The sequence below is a fragment of the Gadus morhua genome, chromosome 12 (assembly GCF_902167405.1).
Source record: "Gadus morhua chromosome 12, gadMor3.0, whole genome shotgun sequence".
NCBI lineage: Eukaryota > Metazoa > Chordata > Actinopteri > Gadiformes > Gadidae > Gadus > Gadus morhua.
In genome coordinates this window covers 1,835,936-1,855,853 of record NC_044059.1, presented here as the reverse complement: position 1 = coordinate 1,855,853, position 19,918 = coordinate 1,835,936, and the positions used below count along the sequence as shown (strand labels likewise).

At 44.1% G+C, this 19,918-nt stretch overlaps 1 protein-coding gene across 3 annotated transcripts; it reads right to left on the bottom strand.

The window, feature by feature from the left end:
- Positions 1–11,510: 11,510 nt before the first annotated feature.
- Positions 11,511–19,491, bottom strand: mysm1 (Myb-like, SWIRM and MPN domains 1). 3 transcript variants are annotated; one of them, XM_030371668.1, is made up of 22 exons: positions 19,224–19,491; positions 18,892–18,971; positions 18,308–18,423; positions 17,981–18,053; positions 17,798–17,868; positions 17,610–17,684; positions 17,451–17,529; positions 17,231–17,329; positions 16,511–17,039; positions 16,172–16,415; positions 15,906–16,036; positions 14,659–14,762; positions 14,492–14,569; positions 14,228–14,310; positions 14,066–14,120; positions 13,871–13,921; positions 13,424–13,498; positions 13,130–13,318; positions 12,904–13,036; positions 12,562–12,667; positions 12,418–12,475; positions 11,511–12,314 (listed from the first exon to the last, which is right to left on the bottom strand). In XM_030371668.1, the coding sequence occupies exons 3-22, from the start codon at positions 18,361–18,363 to the stop codon at positions 11,976–11,978; spliced, it is 2,628 nt and encodes an 875-aa protein (XP_030227528.1). In that variant the 5' UTR covers positions 18,364–18,423; positions 18,892–18,971; positions 19,224–19,491; the 3' UTR covers positions 11,511–11,975. The 3 variants fall into 3 exon arrangements, with proteins under 3 accessions (XP_030227528.1, XP_030227526.1, XP_030227527.1); XM_030371666.1 differs by having other exon boundaries at positions 18,308–18,971; XM_030371667.1 differs by having other exon boundaries at positions 13,910–13,921; positions 18,308–18,971.
- Positions 19,492–19,918: the final 427 nt, after the last annotated feature.

Sequence of the window (19,918 nt, the reverse complement as noted above, 5' to 3'; positions counted from 1 at the left end):
TACTTCCCGCGGTACTGTTTATAATTATCATAATTCGTTCTTGTGTTTTCTTCGTCTCCTTCTTCAAAATTCTTCATTCACTTCTGTCACGGCCTTTTAAAAATGGCGCTATTATGCTGAAAAAAACGGAAATGTGAGACTCCTGAAAGGATGTGGTTAGCTGGCCAATCACAGTCTTTGCGAGCTGCGTAGGGCCGTAGTGTTTTAGTCGCATAGTCAGGAATTTGGGCCGACGCACTTAAGCACGTAAGGGGGGATATTTTACTGCGCAAGGGGGGGTTATGTATCTTACGTGCTTACGCGTTACGTCTAAAACAGAGCATATATCGGCCTTAAGGCTCCTTAAGGATTGCGCGTGTTGCAAGGGGATTCTCCGCCAGAACAGTAGGGGGAGCAACGAACGAATCTGTGGGCGTGGAAGTGGAAATCGCTGGCTTGTTTATATTTATAATTATCATAATTCGTTCTTGTGTTTTCTTCTTCTCCTTCTTCAAAATTCTTCATTCGCTTCTGTCACGGCCTTTTAAAAATGGCGCTATTATGCTGTAAAACCGGAAATGTGAGACTCCTGAAAGGATGTGGTTAGCTGGCCAATCACAGTCTTTGCGAGCTCCGTAGGGCCGTAGTGTTTTAGTCGCATAGTCAGGAATTTGGGCCGACGCACTTAAGCACGTAAGGGGGGATATTTTACCGCGCAAGGGGGGGTTATGTATCTTACGTGCTTACGCGTTACGTCTAAAACAGAGCATATATCGGCCTTTAGAGATCAGCAAGATGGCGACTTTGATTACTGCTACCACTGTTTCCCTGTGAGTTCAGCTAGCCCCAAATTCAGTTAAGTCTTTGCTTATGAATCCCTTCGAAAGAAGAACATTTGCAGAAAATTTGCAAGTAAAAGAACTCGGAGCAGAAAAGCCAGAAGTGAACATAACCCAACAAGCAAGGGAAAAGGATAGAGCCTACGTAGCGGTTGCGTACTCTCTCGTTGCGTTGTGTGATTGAGACCACGATGGAACCATTGGCAGCCAGCCGTTTATTCTGGTGGAATATTTAACATGGGAAATGCTCTTTGAGAACCCTCACAATGGCAGCCTCTCCCAGCCGGGATATACATAGACTGACCATTTACATGAAAATAAATATCACATTAAACAAATGACTCACAAAATATTTGAATGGGCGTTTGGTGACATACCTGGTGGAATATTTAACATGGGAAATGCTCTATGAGAACCCTCGCAATGGCAGCCTAACATGGGAGAAAGACAAGCTGAAGTACACTTTCATGGCGAAGTCGACGCTAGCTAAGTAGCTACAACCAAAGCACATGGTAGCCAAGCTAGCGATTCTAAGACTAAAGTCCATTTAAAAGTAATTACAGATTCCAAGCAACACAATATATATGTACAAGCAACCAAGTATTAAGACAGTATTATGTACATTTAGTCTCCCGTAATACATCGCCAAAGTGTGGATTCATGTTTAACTGCTCTGACTACCTACCTCTCCCAGCCGGGATATACGTAGACTGAGGAGAGGAGGCAGCAACGTAAAATACAACCCCTGCATTCCGCTAGGGGGAGCTCTAGCACTCCAACCAAGGCTCCCACTACCACAGCCAGCGCAAGGATCTCGCTGGCAATGGCAAGTGGGAAGCATTATATGGAGGTAGATTTGTGTCTTTATGATGCAATCAAAAATAATAGGTTTGAGAGCAAAACTTTCCACACTGCAATCAAAAAATAGGTTTGAGAGCAAAACTTTCCACACTGCAATCAAAAAATAGATTTGAGAGCAAAACTATCGACACTGCAATCAAAAAATGTTTTATTGCAATGTAAATTAATGTGATAAAAAAAATATTAATGGGAATCCAAAAGTTTTGTTTGCAAACCCAAAAGTTTTGTTTGCAAATCCAAAAGTTTTGTTTGCGAATCCAAAAGTTTTGTTTGCGAACCAAAAAGCTTTGTTTGCGAACCAAAAAGCTTTGCTTGCGAATCCTAAAGTTTTGCTTGCGAATCCAAAAGCTTTGCTTGCTGTTTTGCTGAATCTCGTGGGCGGGACCTACGCCAAAAGATGTAAGACACGTCTCTATTGGCCAGTCTCGATCGGAGTGACAGCTTGGCAACATCCACAGTTAGTAACGAGAGAGGGAGTTCTATTTCATGTAGGCTACGCCGTCTAGGCTTCGCCTTATGGGCTTGTCCCGTGCGCGCGCTTGCGTGCCCTGAAAATCCCGTAGGCCTCCCTGTCAGCCGACAAGGAGACCATGGCAGAGGAGAGCAGGGCGATGTTGTTGACCGCCGCCGCGGATTGAGAGGCACAAACGAACAGGCCGACAATCTGCTTCTGGAGGCGGTCGGGGGGCAGCGGCTTTTCGGATGTTGCCAAGCTGTCACTCCGATCGAGACTGGCCAATAGAGACGTGTCTTACATCTTTCGGCGTAGGTCCCGCCCACGAGATTCAGCTCCACAGCAAGCAAAGCATTTGGATTCGCAAGCAAAACTTTTTGATTCGCAAACAAAACTTTTGGATTCGCAAACAAAACTTTTAGATTTGCAAACAAAACTTTTGGGTTTGCAAACAAAACTTTTGGATTCCCATTAATATTTTTTTTATTCCATTAATTTATCTTGCAATAAAAATTTTGTGTCGATAGTTTTGCTCTCAAATCTATTTTTTGATTGCAGTGTGGAAAGTTTTGCTCTCAAACCTATTATTTTTGATTGCATAATAAAGACACAAATCTACCTACATAGCATTAACCCTGCTACATTCCCCTCTACTGATTTCCACTTGCCCATCCAAAGAACAACCATACAAGTGCTGTGAGAACCCCTGAAACAAACCAAATCAGGCACAGTAAACAACATACAAATACACAGTGAATAACAAAACAAAAATTCAGTACTGTTCATACTACAGATATCAAGCATTCCAGTCAGTGACCATCCCTGAAGAATTAGAATGAGGAAGGCTGCAAAGCCTCCCAACACCCATAGGAAAACATGCCCGTTTACATGTTAGGCTACCTGATACCACATCATTTACACAGTACAGTCGACGACCACCTGGACCCACAACATTCTATGTCACACAGGTCCCTGCACCATTCAGAGCTTTACCCCTTCTGAGGAAGAAAGGAAAAACATCCAAAAACCAAAAAAATAAAAAAATAAAAACGGCACTTTAATATACACAAAAATAAATAAATAAAATCAAATAAATAAAATCAAAAAAATCAAAATCCATAAACCTTAGAACCCAGCAAAAACTCTCTGGTGCATATTTTGGATGAGCCTGACCACAGGTCTAATAATCCTCCCACATCTAGATCTCACACCTAGCATTATATCACTGCCAGCAGTATCGGGCTGAGGATGCTGTACCCTATCTACAGTCAGGGAACCTTCAACAGAAGACTGCAAAACAGGTGCTGACACAGGGTTAAGTCGCAAGTCAGTCTGGTCCGAAGGACAGTCAACGTCAGCCGTCAAGTCAGGTGGAACTGTCCAATCGTCTGCATCCCCAGGTGCGTCACAGGAGGTAGTCTGGGCCGGAGGGTCAACATTCTCCTCCAGGTCAAGAGGTGCGTCACAAGAGATAGTCCGAACAGGTCTGTCAGCCAACAAGGCATCCAGCGGATCTCCATTAGAGTCTGGGAGTCGTGAGATCCAAGAAACAGTCCTTTCCTCTGAATCACAATCAGGCAGGACGGCAGAACCCACATCACCATCCGGAAAGGAATCATCTGTAGCAAAGTCACTCACACAGGAACCGTCATTTTCGGACCCAGGTGGGATAGGCAAGAAGTTGACAGGCATTATCAAATTTCTATGGACCACCTTCTCTCGATCCGTTGTACAGTTCTTGATCCTGAAGGTGTGTGTGTTTTCGTGCTTCTCCACAACAGTGTGCAGGTGACTGTCCCAGCGATCAGCCAACTTTCTCTTCCCACGCTCTCCTTTGTTGGCTAAAAGAACCCTGTCTCCAACTTCCACAGCCGCGCCCCTGAACTTCCTGTCGTATAAGGCAGCTTGTCTCTGCTGCTGTTTAGTAGAGGAGGTCTGAGCGATTTTTATGGCCTCTGCCAGATCATGCCTGAGACCCTGCACATAGGCGTCATAATCCACCAGCTGATCATCCTGAAGGACAGACCCAAACAACAGGTCAACTGGCAGCCTGGGCGTCCGCCCAAACATCAGCTGAAATGGAGCAAACCCTGTGGTCTCGTGCACTGTAGCATTATAGGCGAAGGTGAGAGATTTCAGATGCTGCGGCCACCTGTGCTTGGCCTTGGGCGGCAAGGCTCTTATCATTCCACCAAGGGTGCGATTGAATCTCTCAACAGCTCCATTGCCCGTGGGGTGGTACGGGGTGGTGCGCGATTTCTGGACACCAGCAGCAATGAGCATCTCGGCTATAAGACTGCTTTCGAAGTTGGCCCCCTGGTCCGAATGTATGCGCTCAGGAAAGCCGTATACACAGAAGAAGTTGTTCCAAAGTTGATTTGCAACAGCTTTTGCTGACTGGTTTGGACAGAGGTATGCCTGAGCCAGTTTGGTAAAATGGTCGGTAACCACAAGCACATCAAGTGACTTGTTGGAAGAATCTTCAGCCGACCAAAAGTCAATACAAACCAACTCGAGAGGCCTAGATGTCACTATGCTCCCTGCCCTCCGGCTCTGGAGACTTGCTAAATACACAGCGGCGACAACACCGCACATATTCCTTCACGTCTCTCTCCATGCCTTGCCAGTAGAATCTCTGTCTAGAGAGGTAAAGCGTTCGTCTTTGGCCTTGATGACCAGCTTCATCATGCACACCTCTGAGGACCTCTTCCCTCAGTACCAAGGGTACAACATACTGGTACGTCTTCCGCTGTGTGACAACATCCTTCGAGACACGATAGAGGACTACTTGTTTGATGGAAAGTTTCTCCCAATGCCTGAGGAGCCTCAAAGTGTCAGCTGGCTCATGCCCACGCTCACGCCTTGATGGACGTAAGTTTTCCAGAGTTTGGTCCATGCTTGGCTAACTAGCTGTGGGTATGCCAATGCAATTTTTTGCTTTCCTTGTATACTTTTTAAAACAAGTGCATGTGATAGTTCGTAGACACAGACAGGGTTGAAAGACCTGAAACATCTGTCAGAACGGATAAAAAAAACCACAAGAGTGCATATGAACAACTGTGTGAAGCTTACCTAGCCATGCTAGAGGTAAACAACTTCTATTTATTCCACTAGCCCAGTGGTTCTCAACCTTTTTTAAGCAAACGCCCCCCTGACCTTACCCTGATCCTTTGGCGCTGTCACGTTAAAATTGTACCGGGGGCGAAAATTGTACCGGCCTACGTCATCAGTTGTTTACATCTTGACAACCTGTCTGGCAACAGAAGACGCGATCGTCTGTTGCCGGGCAGGTTGCAAAAAAATTTCTGCTCATGTTTCCAAAAGACGAAATAACATAATACAGATAACGGATCGCTAGATAACACTTGTTTTTACTTTATATTTGTATTGTATTTAATTGTTTAATCGAATAGCAACAGACGACGCGATAGTCTGTTGCCGGGAAACGGGCGATCGCGTCAAGTGACGTAGGAAGGTTCTTGAACGCGTCATTTGACGCGATCGCCCGTTTCCCGGCAACAGACGATCGCGTCGTCTGTAGTAGAGTGGCGAAGTCACGCCCCTTCCGGTAGGGCTCATGGGACCTATGAGATCGAAAAATATGAATGGGTGTCAATGGAGAGAAAATAATTATTTTCTGGTCCCAGTCTTTATATGCCCTGGATTACACATATGTTGTTTGTGGATTTAAATGATAATTTTTCATGCAAAGAAAACTAAAAATGTTCGTGAAGAAGTTTGATAATTTTAGGATTTATGTGAGGCCGCTTTGTGAACTACAGCTCTTCGCTGCTCTCGACGCATATGATATACGTCACCACACCCGCCCTTGGAACTCGGCACAGAGATGGCGATCTCTCTGCCCCACTTCACCGCTTTTTCCAAGGGGAGGATAAAAGCATCGAAAGAGGTGAAAACCATTATAAGTAGGGGCACGTGCAGAGTTTCAGGTATGCCGATGGGAAGATTGTCGGTCTTCTCCACGCCAGTTGCAGGGAGCGTGACGTCACATACGAGCCGTGTAGTCTTTCTCGTTGTGTTTTCTCTACAAACGGTCGAACTCTTTGCATGAAAAATTATCCTTTAAATCCACAAAACAACATATGCATAATCCAGGGCATATAAAGACCGGGACCAGAAAATAATTATTTTCTCTCCATTGACACCCATTCATATTTTTCGATCTCATAGGTCCCATGAGCCCTACCGGAAGGGGCGTGACTTCGCCACTCTATGAATGCGATGGGCAAAATGATTCTTTTCCGGGAACTAGTTCTTTCAGTTCAGTTCACTATAACGATTCGTTTATTTGATTCGTTCGTTTTGATTCGTTCGTTACGTCAGATTACATCTTAAAAAAAATAAAAAATAAAAAAACTTTTTTTTATATATATATATTTTTTTAATCGGTCGTGGGTCCGGATAGGATCTTCAAGACCGAAGATGCCTGCTATATAGTATGTCGAACGTCCCACCAATATCTATACCACTTGCTTACTCTCTATATTTCATTCATGGTTTTACATTTATAATTTTATTTTACTTTACATTTAATTCTTCATTTTTCAGGCATTACAGAACTTGCATGGTCATAAATAAAAAATACGAACTGCAGTTTAATTTCTTTGTTTGTTCTTAAATTGACGTAGAATGGAGCAAAGACTCCTGGGATTGGGAAATGCGTTTATCCAATAAACAGATGGAGGTCAAGTCTATTTTCGAAAAAATGTAGGGGGATATATGAGTCGAATGGTATGACCCAAGATACGTCAGACAGAGAAAGCGCGCATATTCGACGGTACCGCCTTGTCATTGGTTTACCCAGGTGCCATTCCAACACCATTGCTACCTCTCATTGGCTGAATCTTTGAGAAAGTTGTAGACTCAATCAATGGAAGTCGCGGGGAGACTATTTACGTGACCATATGTTTGGTTTATGTTAAAAAAAAAGAATCAAAGAACCAGTTCTTCTTGTTTTGGGGAACCAGTTCTTGTCGTTCACGTTCGGGATTCGTTCGTTGTAACGAATCAGTCGCGACCGACACATCCCTGAATCCCTGAGTCGGTTTTGGTGCAAAAAATATAAAAATATTAGGGAATATTCATGACATGCAATTAAACTTCCAGAGATGAGTTGGTTGAGGAAGGAATGGTTGGATTGAACATTCATTCACCGTGACCGCGGTGCGGTCACTCCCACGTCTCCCGTCCTGCCGCGGCACCCTGCGGCCAGGCCACCGTGACCTTGGGCACTGCGACCACTCCCGCATCTCCCGCGACTCCCGCCATGCCCCGTGAACGAATGAATGAATGGCCCGGGAACCACGGGCACCGCGGCCCGGGCAACGCGACGACTCGAAAACAGATCGCACGCAGAGGCCTAATAAGGCCTATATATTTTGTATTTGAAATGCAACAGCCTTTTCGTGGAGACTACGCTCAGAGCAGCTGGAACTGAACAAGAGGAAGGAGGAAAACGGGCTATGAAACAAAATTCGATTATTTTTTTTGCTCACGGCCATGTTTGATTGTGTTGTGTTGGTTATTGAACTTTTAACCCGCGAACTTGGGTTATGTTTATCAGCGTTACTGTAGAGTTCATGACGATAGCTGATGTAACGGGAGTCCGGGCGTGTGCAGGACCGAACCGCGCTGTATTATCAGGCTATTTATTTCAGGTAGCCTATTCTTTCACCCAAAAAATAAAATATATAAAAAATAAAACAAAATAATAATGTTTAAAATCCCCCCCCAAAATGGAATCACGTTCCCAGCGCCCCCCTAGGTTGTGCGAACGCCCCCCAGGGGGCGGTACCGCCCCCGTTGAGAAACCATGCACTAGCCTATATGTATTTCCCTTGAGATTGACACTGGTTGCAGACCCTCACAACCTCCCCCCACCCCTTTCAAGTGTACTGTATATAGTTCTCTGCAAACCTATGGTGGGACCAGACCTTCATTATGCATATTGTATATAGTCCTCTGCAAACCTATTCAATGTACTTACTGTATATAGTTCTCTGCAAACATGGTGGCATCAGGCCTTCAGTGTGCATATTGGAGATAGTCCTCTGTAAACCTATTCAGTGTACATACTGTATATAGTTCTCTGCAAACCTATGGTTGCTTCAGGCCTTCAGTGTTCATATTGTATATAGTCCTTTGCAAACCTATTCAGTGTACATACTAGAATAGAATAGAAAGCCTTTTATTGTACTGTATATAGTCCTCTGCAAACCTATGGTGGCATCAGGCCTTCAGTGTGCATATTGTGTTGCATGTAGTCCCCTGCAAACCTATGTTGGTATTATGCCTTAAGTGTGTCTTCAACAACCACACACAAAAGTTTGCACATTTACATGAATTTTGTGGAATTCATATTTCATTGTATTTGTCTAAATGCATACTAATGCAGACTGTAGATATATTTATGAGTGACGTTTACCAACACAATGGCTTGGCCGTAACACACTCACCCATTATCTCTCTCTCTCTCACTCACAGAGAGAGAGAGAGAGAGAGAGAGAGAGAGAGAGAGAGAGAGAGAGAGAGAGAGAGAGAGAGAGAGAGAGAGAGAGAGAGAGAGAGAGAGAGAGAGAGAGAGAGAGAGAGAGAGAGAGAGAATGTTACCTTGTGTGTAATTCAAAGTTATTGTTGATGTATCTGCACTCTTAATGTTGCTGATTTCTACAAGGCAAAAAATTAACTTAAAACTTAGTTCCCTGGCCCCATTCGTCTTTGTAAGTAAATGTTCTTTTTTTTGCCTTTGCTATTTTGTCAGAATGCACCAGAATGCTTCGTTTGTTTGTGAAAATCACAAAAAAAATCTTGTGGGGGAGCATGCCCCCAGACCCCCCTACAGGGGTTTGGAATGCAAACTTTCAGCCCCCCCTCAAATAAATTCCACCAGCCGCCACTGGACCATAGAATGCTTTACTTTCCAGCATCTTCATACGAGCCTGAACGATGGACCTATTAAAGAAGCCCGGAAGTATGCACTGCTCATGGGGTCCCAAAATATGTCCATGGTCCAAAGCCCCTAGGAGCAGTGCAAACTTCCAGGCTTGGCCCTTCTTTAATAGGTCCCCGAACGCCACTGGTTTTTTTCTGCGCATGACTGACGTCCGATAATATGTCCCACAAGATTTTGTTTATATTCCAGGCCATACCGCTCAAGTCTATATTTACTATTCTCTGAGTCATCGCAGCAGCATCAAGTTATTTTAATGCCTCAAAGTGCAAAAAGCTCTTTGAGGCAAAGAAAAAGCTCTCCACGATAATAGTACCGTGGCAGAATGACATCTGTTCCGTCTTACTAACGTCTTTCATTTCATCTTCCATAACGGCAAAGAATTGGGACTCTTTCTCTCTGATGATGGTGGATCGCACCATCTCTGCCAACGTATCCAAAACCTTGTTTAAGATTTGATGGCTGGTGTATCTATCATTGCCCATTCATTTTATTTTCAACTACGGGGTCATGATTGGCATGGAACTCCAATATTGCAAGCAAGTTCCCCCTCTTGTCAACATTTTCACTTTCCCTAAATCGTTGTAAATTGCGTGTGGGACACTAACCATGCGTGCGACTTACTAAAGCGCGCATGGGATCCCATGTCACCTCCCGGGCTCCGTAGAAACTTGCTCAGCGTGAGAAAGAGTCGAATAATCAGTTGTATTCTTTTTTTTTGACATTTTCGGACTACCCCCTGCTGTACTCCAAGGTACCCATAGGGGTACAAGTGCCCCCATTTGGGAACCACTGCTGTAAAGTGTGTCCAATGTGGGCAAGTTTCCTAATGGTTGACCCCCCACTAGAGGAAATGTGATGTGGTGCCATTTAGGTGCCCTTATAAAACTTGACGTTCGCTACAGGTAAAAAGAGAAAACATGAAGTTCCCTTAAAGGAGAACAATCTCAGTTACATTGGAGGTGTTTTTAAACCATTGCTCAAGTATAAAGATTCACCCAAATGGAGCACCCAACACTATCTAACAAGGCATACTGGTGGTGGTTAGTGAGGTCCCCCCCCCCCCCCCCCTCACTGTAGGCGTCTTTGAGTGTCTAGAAAAGCGCTAAATAAATTCAATGAATTATTATTATTATTATTATTTAATGATAAATGACACATCATGTATGTATGCGTGCTGGTGGGACCCCATATAGTGCAGCACGTACCCTTTTATTTATTTCAAACAGCCCGAGTCTGCCACTTAACCCTCATAGGGTGTTCGTTTTTTTGTTACACAGGAGGTGCTGCTGGGTCTGGTGGACCCATTGCCTTTTAATTCAACATAATCAAGCTTTTTTTTTAAATACTCACCAGATGGTTACTTCATCCCAATTGCAAGTAATATAAACAACACATAATTTGTGTGTTGGGTCCACACACTTCACAGCATTTATTTTTGGCTGACGGGCTGGTCCTACATCTGGCTGCTTGCGGGTTGGTCCTGGGGCTGGCTGCTTGCGGGTTGGTCCTGGGGCTGGCTGCTTACGGGTTAGTCCTGGGGCTGGCTGCTTGCGGGTTGGTCCTGGGGCTGGCTGCTTGCGGGTTGGTCCTGGGGCTGGCTGCTCGCGGGCTGGTCCTGGGGCTGGCTGCTCGCGGGCTGGTCCTGGCTGCTCACGGGATGGTCCTGGGGCTGGCTGCTTGCGGGCTGGACCTGCCTGCTCACGCGATGGCCCTGGGGCTTGCTGCTCGCAGGCTTGTCCTGGCTGCTGAAGGGCTAGTCCTGAGGCTCTTTTACATTTCGGAGCTGGCTGATGCTCATCCTCCTCTTCAAACTCGGTGTCAGACTCAGAAATGTTATCCTCACTTTCTGAAAATATTTCCTCTGCATCACCATCAAAACCCTCTGTCTCTTCAAATATCAACTGTAAGGCAGTCTGAACAGAGAATCGCTTTGCCATCTTGATCAGTTGTGGTATGGAACCACACTGTCAGAGCTTTTTGATAGTGTCAGGTCCCCAAGCTTGGTTCCCGCAAGACAGAGGGTGAAATGTGTGGGAATATGGGTGTAGATAGTGTTGGGTGCTCCAATTTTGCAACCTTGTGCGGGAACAGTGGGTGCACATTGTGGGTGCTCACACCAAGGGCCCTGCTTTACTCTCTGCTCACACACACACACACACACACACACACACACACACACACACACACACACACACACACACACACACACACACACACACACACACACACACACACACACACACACACACACAGTGAGGAAGAAGGGAAAATGAGGGGGGCACAGAACCTATGATGACCCGAACACGCTGTGTGTAATATAAATGTGAAGGGGGGGTATACAGGGGGTCATTGAAAATGTTTTCGGATTTATGTTCCTCACAGAAAATGAGCCAAAGCCAATGAATCTTAGTTCAAAAAAATAATTATTTGTATCACTTTTATAAAGCTAAAAACTGAAAACGGGTCCCACAGACCCGAACACCTTATAAGGGTTGACAAGCATCACCTAACACAACTTGACTAGCCTATCATAGTTTCTTTCCCCTATTTTTTTCAGATGTATTGTAATTTATCTAAATAAGTAATATACACAACAAATAAAACCATGAATAGCAAATACATTAATTTTTATACAAAGAGGTCTAACTATATTACCTTTCTTTAAAAATACATAGACAAATTACATGCATACTGCCTAAACCTTTAGTTTCACATTGCTCAATGGTCCATTATATCAGCGTATCAGTTCGACTAAGATTGTCAAAGAAATAAAAGCACTTTACAATCAACTACGTTAAACCAGGCTCCATAACAAATCTCTCACCTTCTATTGAGGTTAAATCTAAAAGGATTTAACCTCTCAGACATATCACAGTAAATAATCATGACCAGTTAATAACACTGAGCCAAGATGTAACACAGGACTACTTTCAGTCCCTGAGTTTGCAGTCTGCGGTGGGGACTCCACTTCCCATTCTGCACCACTGCCTGAGCCAATAGACTCCAAGCCCCTTCCCGGATGCTCTGTGCTGTTTGGCTGATCGTGATCGCAAGGGGAGTCAAAGTTTTTGCCATCTTCCTCCTCCTGGTGCTCATCCACCTGCTTGGGGATGAAGTCAGACTGGAACAGAGCCTGGATCTGGGTGAGGAAGGGGTCTCCCTCATCGTCGGGCAGGGGCTCCAGGTATCTGGCCAGGGACGACAGCATCTAGGCACATTAAGAGAGTTTGTTTGGGTTAAATAATTCGATGCATCAACAACAAAACGTTTGTCAAGCTACAACCCTGCAGGATGAGTTACGCAAGACTGACCTTTTCTAGACAGGTGAGGTGGGAATCCCTCCGGAAGAACCTGTCCATATGCACAATTCTGACCAGAGGAAAAACAGATTATCTCCTTCATAACAAACTCACCAGAATTGCTCACCGAGCACCAAACTATCATGGGTCACTCACCCATGTGCTTGGGAATATTTTCTTATGATCCACTGAGATCTTTTCATTAGCTGCTCCCAGTCTGGAATGTCCTGGGATGGCAGGAAGTCAAATCTGTAGGGCAGCTCTGGACACACACACACACACACACACACACACACACACACACACACACACACACACACACACACACACACACACACACACACACACACACACACACACACACACACACACACACACACACAACTAGATGAGGGACAATTAAAAAATGCCTATGTTGGAGATTTTCTGCAGACAATTGTATCTTCTTTTGATGTGGGGCTGTGTATGTGTGTGTGGGTGTTTGTGAGAGAGACATACTCTGACAGCCGGATGATTCCTGGTGCTCTTTCACTAGAAGGCAGGTGGTCTGTGAATGTGGCGAAGCGTTGGAAGGGTTGTAGGGGCTCACGATCATACCTATGAATGGAGCACCACCTCGGGAAAAGTAGCTCTGCAACACACAAATCATCCAACAGCCCTAATTTATTAATTTCAGAAATCTCTTGCTAACATTTGTATACAGAAGATCTTAAATCCTGTTTACCTGGAACTGGTCCTGTGTGTGGATGTCCCGTAGCGAGGGGTTGGGGTGAAAGGTTGGGTGCGAGTGGTACCAGCCCACCACACTGTACCCTAGCATTGACAGCGCCTCACACGCATGCGTCTGGGACAGCGGGTCCATCTCACACTGCATGCCTGTGCTCACGCTGTTGCATGGCTCGGCCACACTGATCTAGAATAGATTCATACGTATAATGAACAATCACTCAATGTATAATAAAAAATATATAAAACATTAACGTGAAATTTTGTTTTAATGTCAGAACACCGTTGTTACCTTAAGGACTTTGTCTTTTTGATTGAAAGTTCCTCCCAGTAGTCCAATGACCTCTCCCCTGGACACATGGGCATGCTGAGGGAAGAGACGATGGAGTTTATTAGTTCATAAAACAACCTGCTTTCCCATTACACAAGCCAGAGAAAGAAGTTAAACGCGAACATACTATTCAGTACAGACCAACATCATGATTGTACAACACAGCTCGTTACCTTAATTAAAAACACACAGCTCATTACCTTAATTAAACCCACACAGCTCGTTATCGTAAGTAAAGCTCTGTGTGTTTAACAGTCCTAGTTCTAGGTTGGTCTCGGTTCCTCTGACCGGTGTTCATGTATAGACGTGTGAGTTCTGTTTTTGAACTAGTAGCCAGACTTAGCACACATCCTTCTATGTCTTTATTGTCGAAATGTTTGGTAAAAAGCAAACAGAAGAACAGGCTACCATGTCCATGATGAGGAGAGCCTCTGAGCACACCATTACCCGGAACGGCTCCTGTTGGTAAGATCACAGCGAATGTCATAGTTTCAGAACAAATGCTACGCAGTTTCACATTAAATTGTTCCTTAAATTGTAAAACATATTGACATCCTGGCGGATATTGATTCACTGGGGAGCACCTGAGAAGTTGCAGCTCACCTTAACATCTTCCCCGAAAGACTTGCACATAATCAACTGGAACGGATCGAAGGATCTAGAAGAAAAAGGAAGGGTCCAAACAATGACCATATCAGTGATGGCCTTGGGCTCCCACTGCCTGTGGTTTGTTAGCAACAGGAACAGTTTGGCTTGTAGTCTTACTCTTTATGTCGGGCAATCTTGCAGGGTTTGGGCTGTCTCTTCATCTCCTCCCTGCGAAGGGCCAGCTCCCCAGCACTCAGATGCTAACATAGGAAATGGGAGGAGTAAACGATGATAACCTACTTGATCTATTCGCAAACCGTCAAGGGTGGATCTTCTCAGGGGGACCAATGACAGCTTTAGTGTCGTACCAAGATAACAAGCTGTGATTCTTACTGTGGTATCATTTATTTGAATACCATGCTGACGGACATGCAGGTATACCTCATATGTCTGCCCCTCCAAGTCCCTCGAGTCACACCAGTTCCCTAATAGGTCCCGCACACGCCGCTTGCGGGTCCGCTGTGAAAACCAAAACATCATCCCATCAGCACAGGACATAGGGTTAACTGTAGGGGTGGAGCCTGAATGCGGTTTGAGGTGCTACCCACCATGCTCTGTAGTCTCTGGGCCAGCTGGTAGGCCTCCGAGGCATCCTTACCCTCCTTATGCCTTGAGCGATCTATCACCCGGGGCCGGTTATACACAGCCTGCTCTACTCAAGAGAGAGGAGTAGGGACATAGAAGTAGACTTCAAAAAACATAGCAATATCAGCTTCTGGTCACCAAAACAAATACAAACAACGATACACCCTTGCAGCAACAACTGACCTAACGATCAACCTAATACTAGGGATGGGCACGAGTAGTAAATTCCAAACTCGAGTGATCGAAGGAATCCCTCGAGGATCAATCGAGTACTTGTTTAATATAATCTATTTTTAGAATGCAACGCATCTGCAGCAGGAATAGGCCTAATGATGAACGGCAATATTACCAACCAAACATGTAATGCTTATTCTCCATCAAAACAGTCAGAGTTATCAGAGTATTCATTATTTATTTTTGCAAACGTTCAAAAAACATTTTCCTTACAAAAATAAATTTGCATCTCTCAATTTAAATCACGTCGAACCAAGGCCTGTAACGGTTTAAAAAAAACTAAAACTAAAGAAGTAGCCTAACCATTGCAAATAATTTAAAGCTGCAAATAAAACGGCAGCAAATGGACTATGGAAATACTCAGCGTTGTGATCTTCTCTACAAGGCCGGGATTACAGCTGGGTCTTGCGGCGGTGAAAATAGCCGACACACTTGGTTGCTGCGGGTCTGCTATCCCGAACTCACCGTTGTGTTTCAGGAGCATATGTTGCCGCATAGTACTTGTAGTACTCTGGTAGCTCGATTTCGCTTGGCATATTTTACATTTCACCTTATGATCTCCTATTCCTTTAAAGTATTTCAATTCTTCGCTGCGCTTTGCTTTTACCGCCATCTCTTAACTTTTTGAATTCTGGCGTGCCTGCACACGGCACGCCACGCGCCACAGAAATTTGATACATTTCATTTGCTTTGTGCCCAAGGCATGCGTTAGTGGCGCCGCACAGAAAATGTATACATTTGCTTCAGAAAACTTTGTTTGTGAGTGCATATGCAAACTCGAGTTTGCCTGTCAACCAACCGAGTTCATTTGTAATGAGGAGTACTCGAGTAATCGATTCCTCACGCCCATCCCTACCTAATACCTAAGCTGGATATACCTGAGAAAAATGTCTACCAAACCTCTGACTCCCTTCAAATGGGAGATGGGCTGCATTATTATCCATTGCTGCGTTTTTTCATAGTGTTTTTCATTTACCACAGTTGAAGTTAATGGCTCCGATCAGTTCCAGGTATGTATGCACACGGCCGATGCAGTTGACGTCCCCGCAGTTTTTGAGGCCTGGCCTTACAGAAGTCTTGTTTAGGTACTTTGGCTTGCTCTTCATCCTAATGATGAAGCCACATGGTCAGGCAATAAAGAAGACATTCTGAGTATGTTAGCAATAAGACAATATAGCTTCACACCAGCCTTATCCTTTCAATAATGGATAATTCCGGCTGGGCACAGAATGAATAACGTACCACTGATCCAGGATGTAGTTTCTTATCTTCAGGTATCTATCCGGCGTCTTGGATGGACGTCCCTCAAAGAACTCGGGGATAGCTTGTTTCTCGTCATCGGTGATGCTCTCCATGTCCAGATGAATCTCCTGTTCTGGGGCATTCAGCTCCTCATCCTCCTCCTCCCTCTCCTCCTCCTCCTCCTCCTCCTGGTATTCATCTGCTCCATCAGTTGGACTCTTGCCAACCCTGTTGTCACTGCCTTCTAAAGTAAAAGAATATATAATCGATATGAGATAACTGCTCAGTAGCTGTGAAGAATGTTTTGCCTGTTAATATTCGTGGCACTGATGAGTTGACCTGCTGTCTCACTGTAGGCTCCCTCGGGTCCAGACCTTCCCTCTGAGCTCTCAGACCAGGACCTTCCTTCGCCCAACTGGGGTTTATTCAGAGAGATGGAGACATCTTCCCCATCCTCTTTCAGCCGGGCCCCCTCTGACCAGTAGGCGGGCGCTGAATCCACATGACTAGAACCGTCTTCCTTTAAGGCTCTTTCACTGTGGTTCTCAGCCTTTCCCCCTTCGCTCTTCTTTAGGCTTCTCTCTTGTCGGCTAAATCTGTCGGTCTGGCTATCCATCTCTGCCTCTACATCGTGTGCTGCCACGTAGGACTCTAGCTTGTCCTCCACTTGGGGCTTTTTGGGTGAGATTCCTTCGTCACTCAGATCATCGGTAATGTCCACCTCTTCGTCCTCATCATCTGAGAGCTTCTCGATACGAACAGCGTTGACCAGAGCGGATGGTAATATAGAGCTGGAGCTGGGCTGTGGGAGATGCATTTTCGCCTCATGGACTATAAGGGGCACCATGGCTTCCAAATCGGTTTTACCCTGCAGAAATTTAAGAAAATACGAATATTCTTCAAACTTTTTTTTTTTTTAAATCAACTCCTGGTTAATCTACTGAATTAACAATATGGTGCTTGTGAATATTTGTAAAAAAAGAAAAAGACGCCTCAGCCTCAAATTGAAATTGTCTATGGTTTAAGATTGTACTACATAGTAATAACATGCATACAAACCTTTTGCTTAAAGTATTGTCTGGCGTAGCTCTTGACCTGAAGGACGGTGCGACTGCCCACCAATTTGGCAATCTTTGTCCACCTTCGACCAAATTGAGTCTAAAAAAGGTAATTAAATATAGCAATTTCACAGTCAATGCATATACTACACAGCCGCACAGCTATTTTTTTTTACATGAAAATGGCATACACGATTCGATTAAAAACATGGGCTCCTTACCAATCCTTCTTCAAAAAACCTCTTCTCTTGTTGGGACCAGCGTGACGATGCACCTGTGCCTGAGGGCTTAGATGGAGACCTGCACAGTGTAAGAAACAGGATAGGTAGCCAAAACACACAGACAGCATACTGTCTGGAGTTAAATCAATAAACACTTACTGCTTAGCTTTAGGTTTTGAGCTGGAGACAGTCGGCCATGCATTCTGCGGAATCCCTTGGCCAGTAAGATAATATCTAATAGTATGGTTTAGGACTTAAGTGATTAATAAGTGATTAAACTTTCTCTGAAATGTCGGAAATCTAACGGTAACATGATTTTATAAATTGTGAATTCAGCAGGAGGATACTGTTCCTCCAACAGCATGTTCTCGATCAGTTCTCGATTCTCCACACTGATGGAACTGTCAAGCTTCCACGGCTTAAGGAGAGAAAATTAAAGATGTAAAGAGAGCCAGGCAAAATGGTACACAATTCCACACCACAGTATTTGATTCTATCACAAAAGTATGTGATAATTAACCATAGCATACCGATATCCCAGTTTTGGTCTTCCATGCAGACTGCACGAACTGGTCCTGGAGAAGCCGGTTTTCATCCAGGTCACTGAGATTTAGAGACAAGCAAACATAGATGTATTTTGCGACACCAAACTTGTGGTAAGGCAGGGAAGCGGAGGCCAGAGACTAAACATGTTCACATTCTAAGCTATCTAGCATCTGGGGATGGCAGCTAGACTGAAAAACAAGATAATATTAAATAACGCTAGACACGACCGCCGTGAAAAGTGTCATGAAAGGACGAAGGACGAAGCTACTACGTCCATATGGATTTCACAAATAAATTCAACTCAAACTTACCAAACACTGGCATCAAACTCATCTCCTTCGATGTCAACGTCCACCTCGTCCGCCATGTTTGATCGATCAGAACGTAAACAGGACGTTGAGAGATGTAGAACACAGTGATCCAAGCACTGCCACCCAGTGGACATGAATAATATTCAGTAATGAATAAACATACAATTCCGCCAGAAGATGGCGCCATTTACTTATTTTTAGTCTACACAAGCTATTCGACGCCAACATGAGCCGCACTTGAACACATCTGTCCAAATATTGACTTTCCGATTATCGTTTATATTTTTCTACATAGTGCTTGTTATAGGCTACATTATGCCAGGGAGAAGTTTAATTTATAGACTAGTTGATTATCATTCAACTAGTCTATTGAATGATAATCTGTGACTAATGAACGCATGAATTGAGTGTAGATATCTTGTTAATTGGTGAGCTACATGTTAAGCACATAAAGCTAAAGCTATATGTTATAGCTAAACAGCGTCATAGTTTAGCTATAATACATTCATGCATCTTTCTGTCTCCAATCTAAGAAGTTCCGGGTGATAGCCAAGCTTAGAGCGCTTTTCAGCAGGGGCATTCACTGGTGATGCTGCTTCTGCTTTCAGGTTTCCATCATCCGTCTCCACTGGCTCTATCAGGTCCAGCACAATGCAAGTCTCAGCTAAACAAACAAAAACACCGAAGACATTAAACAAATTAATGGAAGGATACCCACAGCTGAGACAAAAGAGACAAACGTTACTATTTTAACGTTGTTTTTTTTTAACGTTATATGGACTATTTCATTGCTGCGATTAATGGCGTCGGACAGAGGGGTGACACATTATTGTAACCTGCTAACTTTATTAATAATATTATAAAACGATTATAAAATGTAGGTAACTAGCTATGGTTGCTAGTTAACGTTACTTACTTTCAGTTTCTCTCGCTGTATTCCTCTCTACTGCGCCGTCATCGTTTTATGGGTTAGGGAGGGGGGAAATCTGCTGCGGGATCATATCAATGATTTTCTTTGATAGAGGGTCCGTAATCATTGGTGGTGGTCCTCCGCCAGTTTTAAACATCCCCCTCCTCTCTTCTGCCGTGTCCTTTTTTGCCTTTGCCTTTAAGTTTTTCCAGCAGGCGTCTTGTCCCCTCGTCTGCGCTCCGCTAACATGACCCAGGTCTCCTCCTTCTTGTCCAGCGTAACACTGTCAGTTCTCTTATCCTCAATTATAACCCCAAAGTCCATCAATTCCGAAAGCAACATCTTTTCAAATGTCGAAAGTGTTTTAGTGTCAACTGTAACAGTTAAGGTAAAATAACGGTTAACTTTATGAAAAAGTGAGCTTGTAAATATATTCACGAGCCCTCTCCCGTTGTTTTTTCACGATGTAGGCTAGAAAAATAGAAAGACCAATACATTTGTGGATTGTATTGTGTAATTTGTTCACATTTCGCCGGAATCTCATGGCAGACACTGAACACAAACATCCTATTTTAAATCCTTGTTTAAACTAGGTTAACTAATCCAGAGTTAAAACTAAGATGTGCAACGCATCTGATTAATTAGGCCTATAAACCATTTTAAACCTAGATTTACTAACCCTAAACCAGGATTAATTTAAT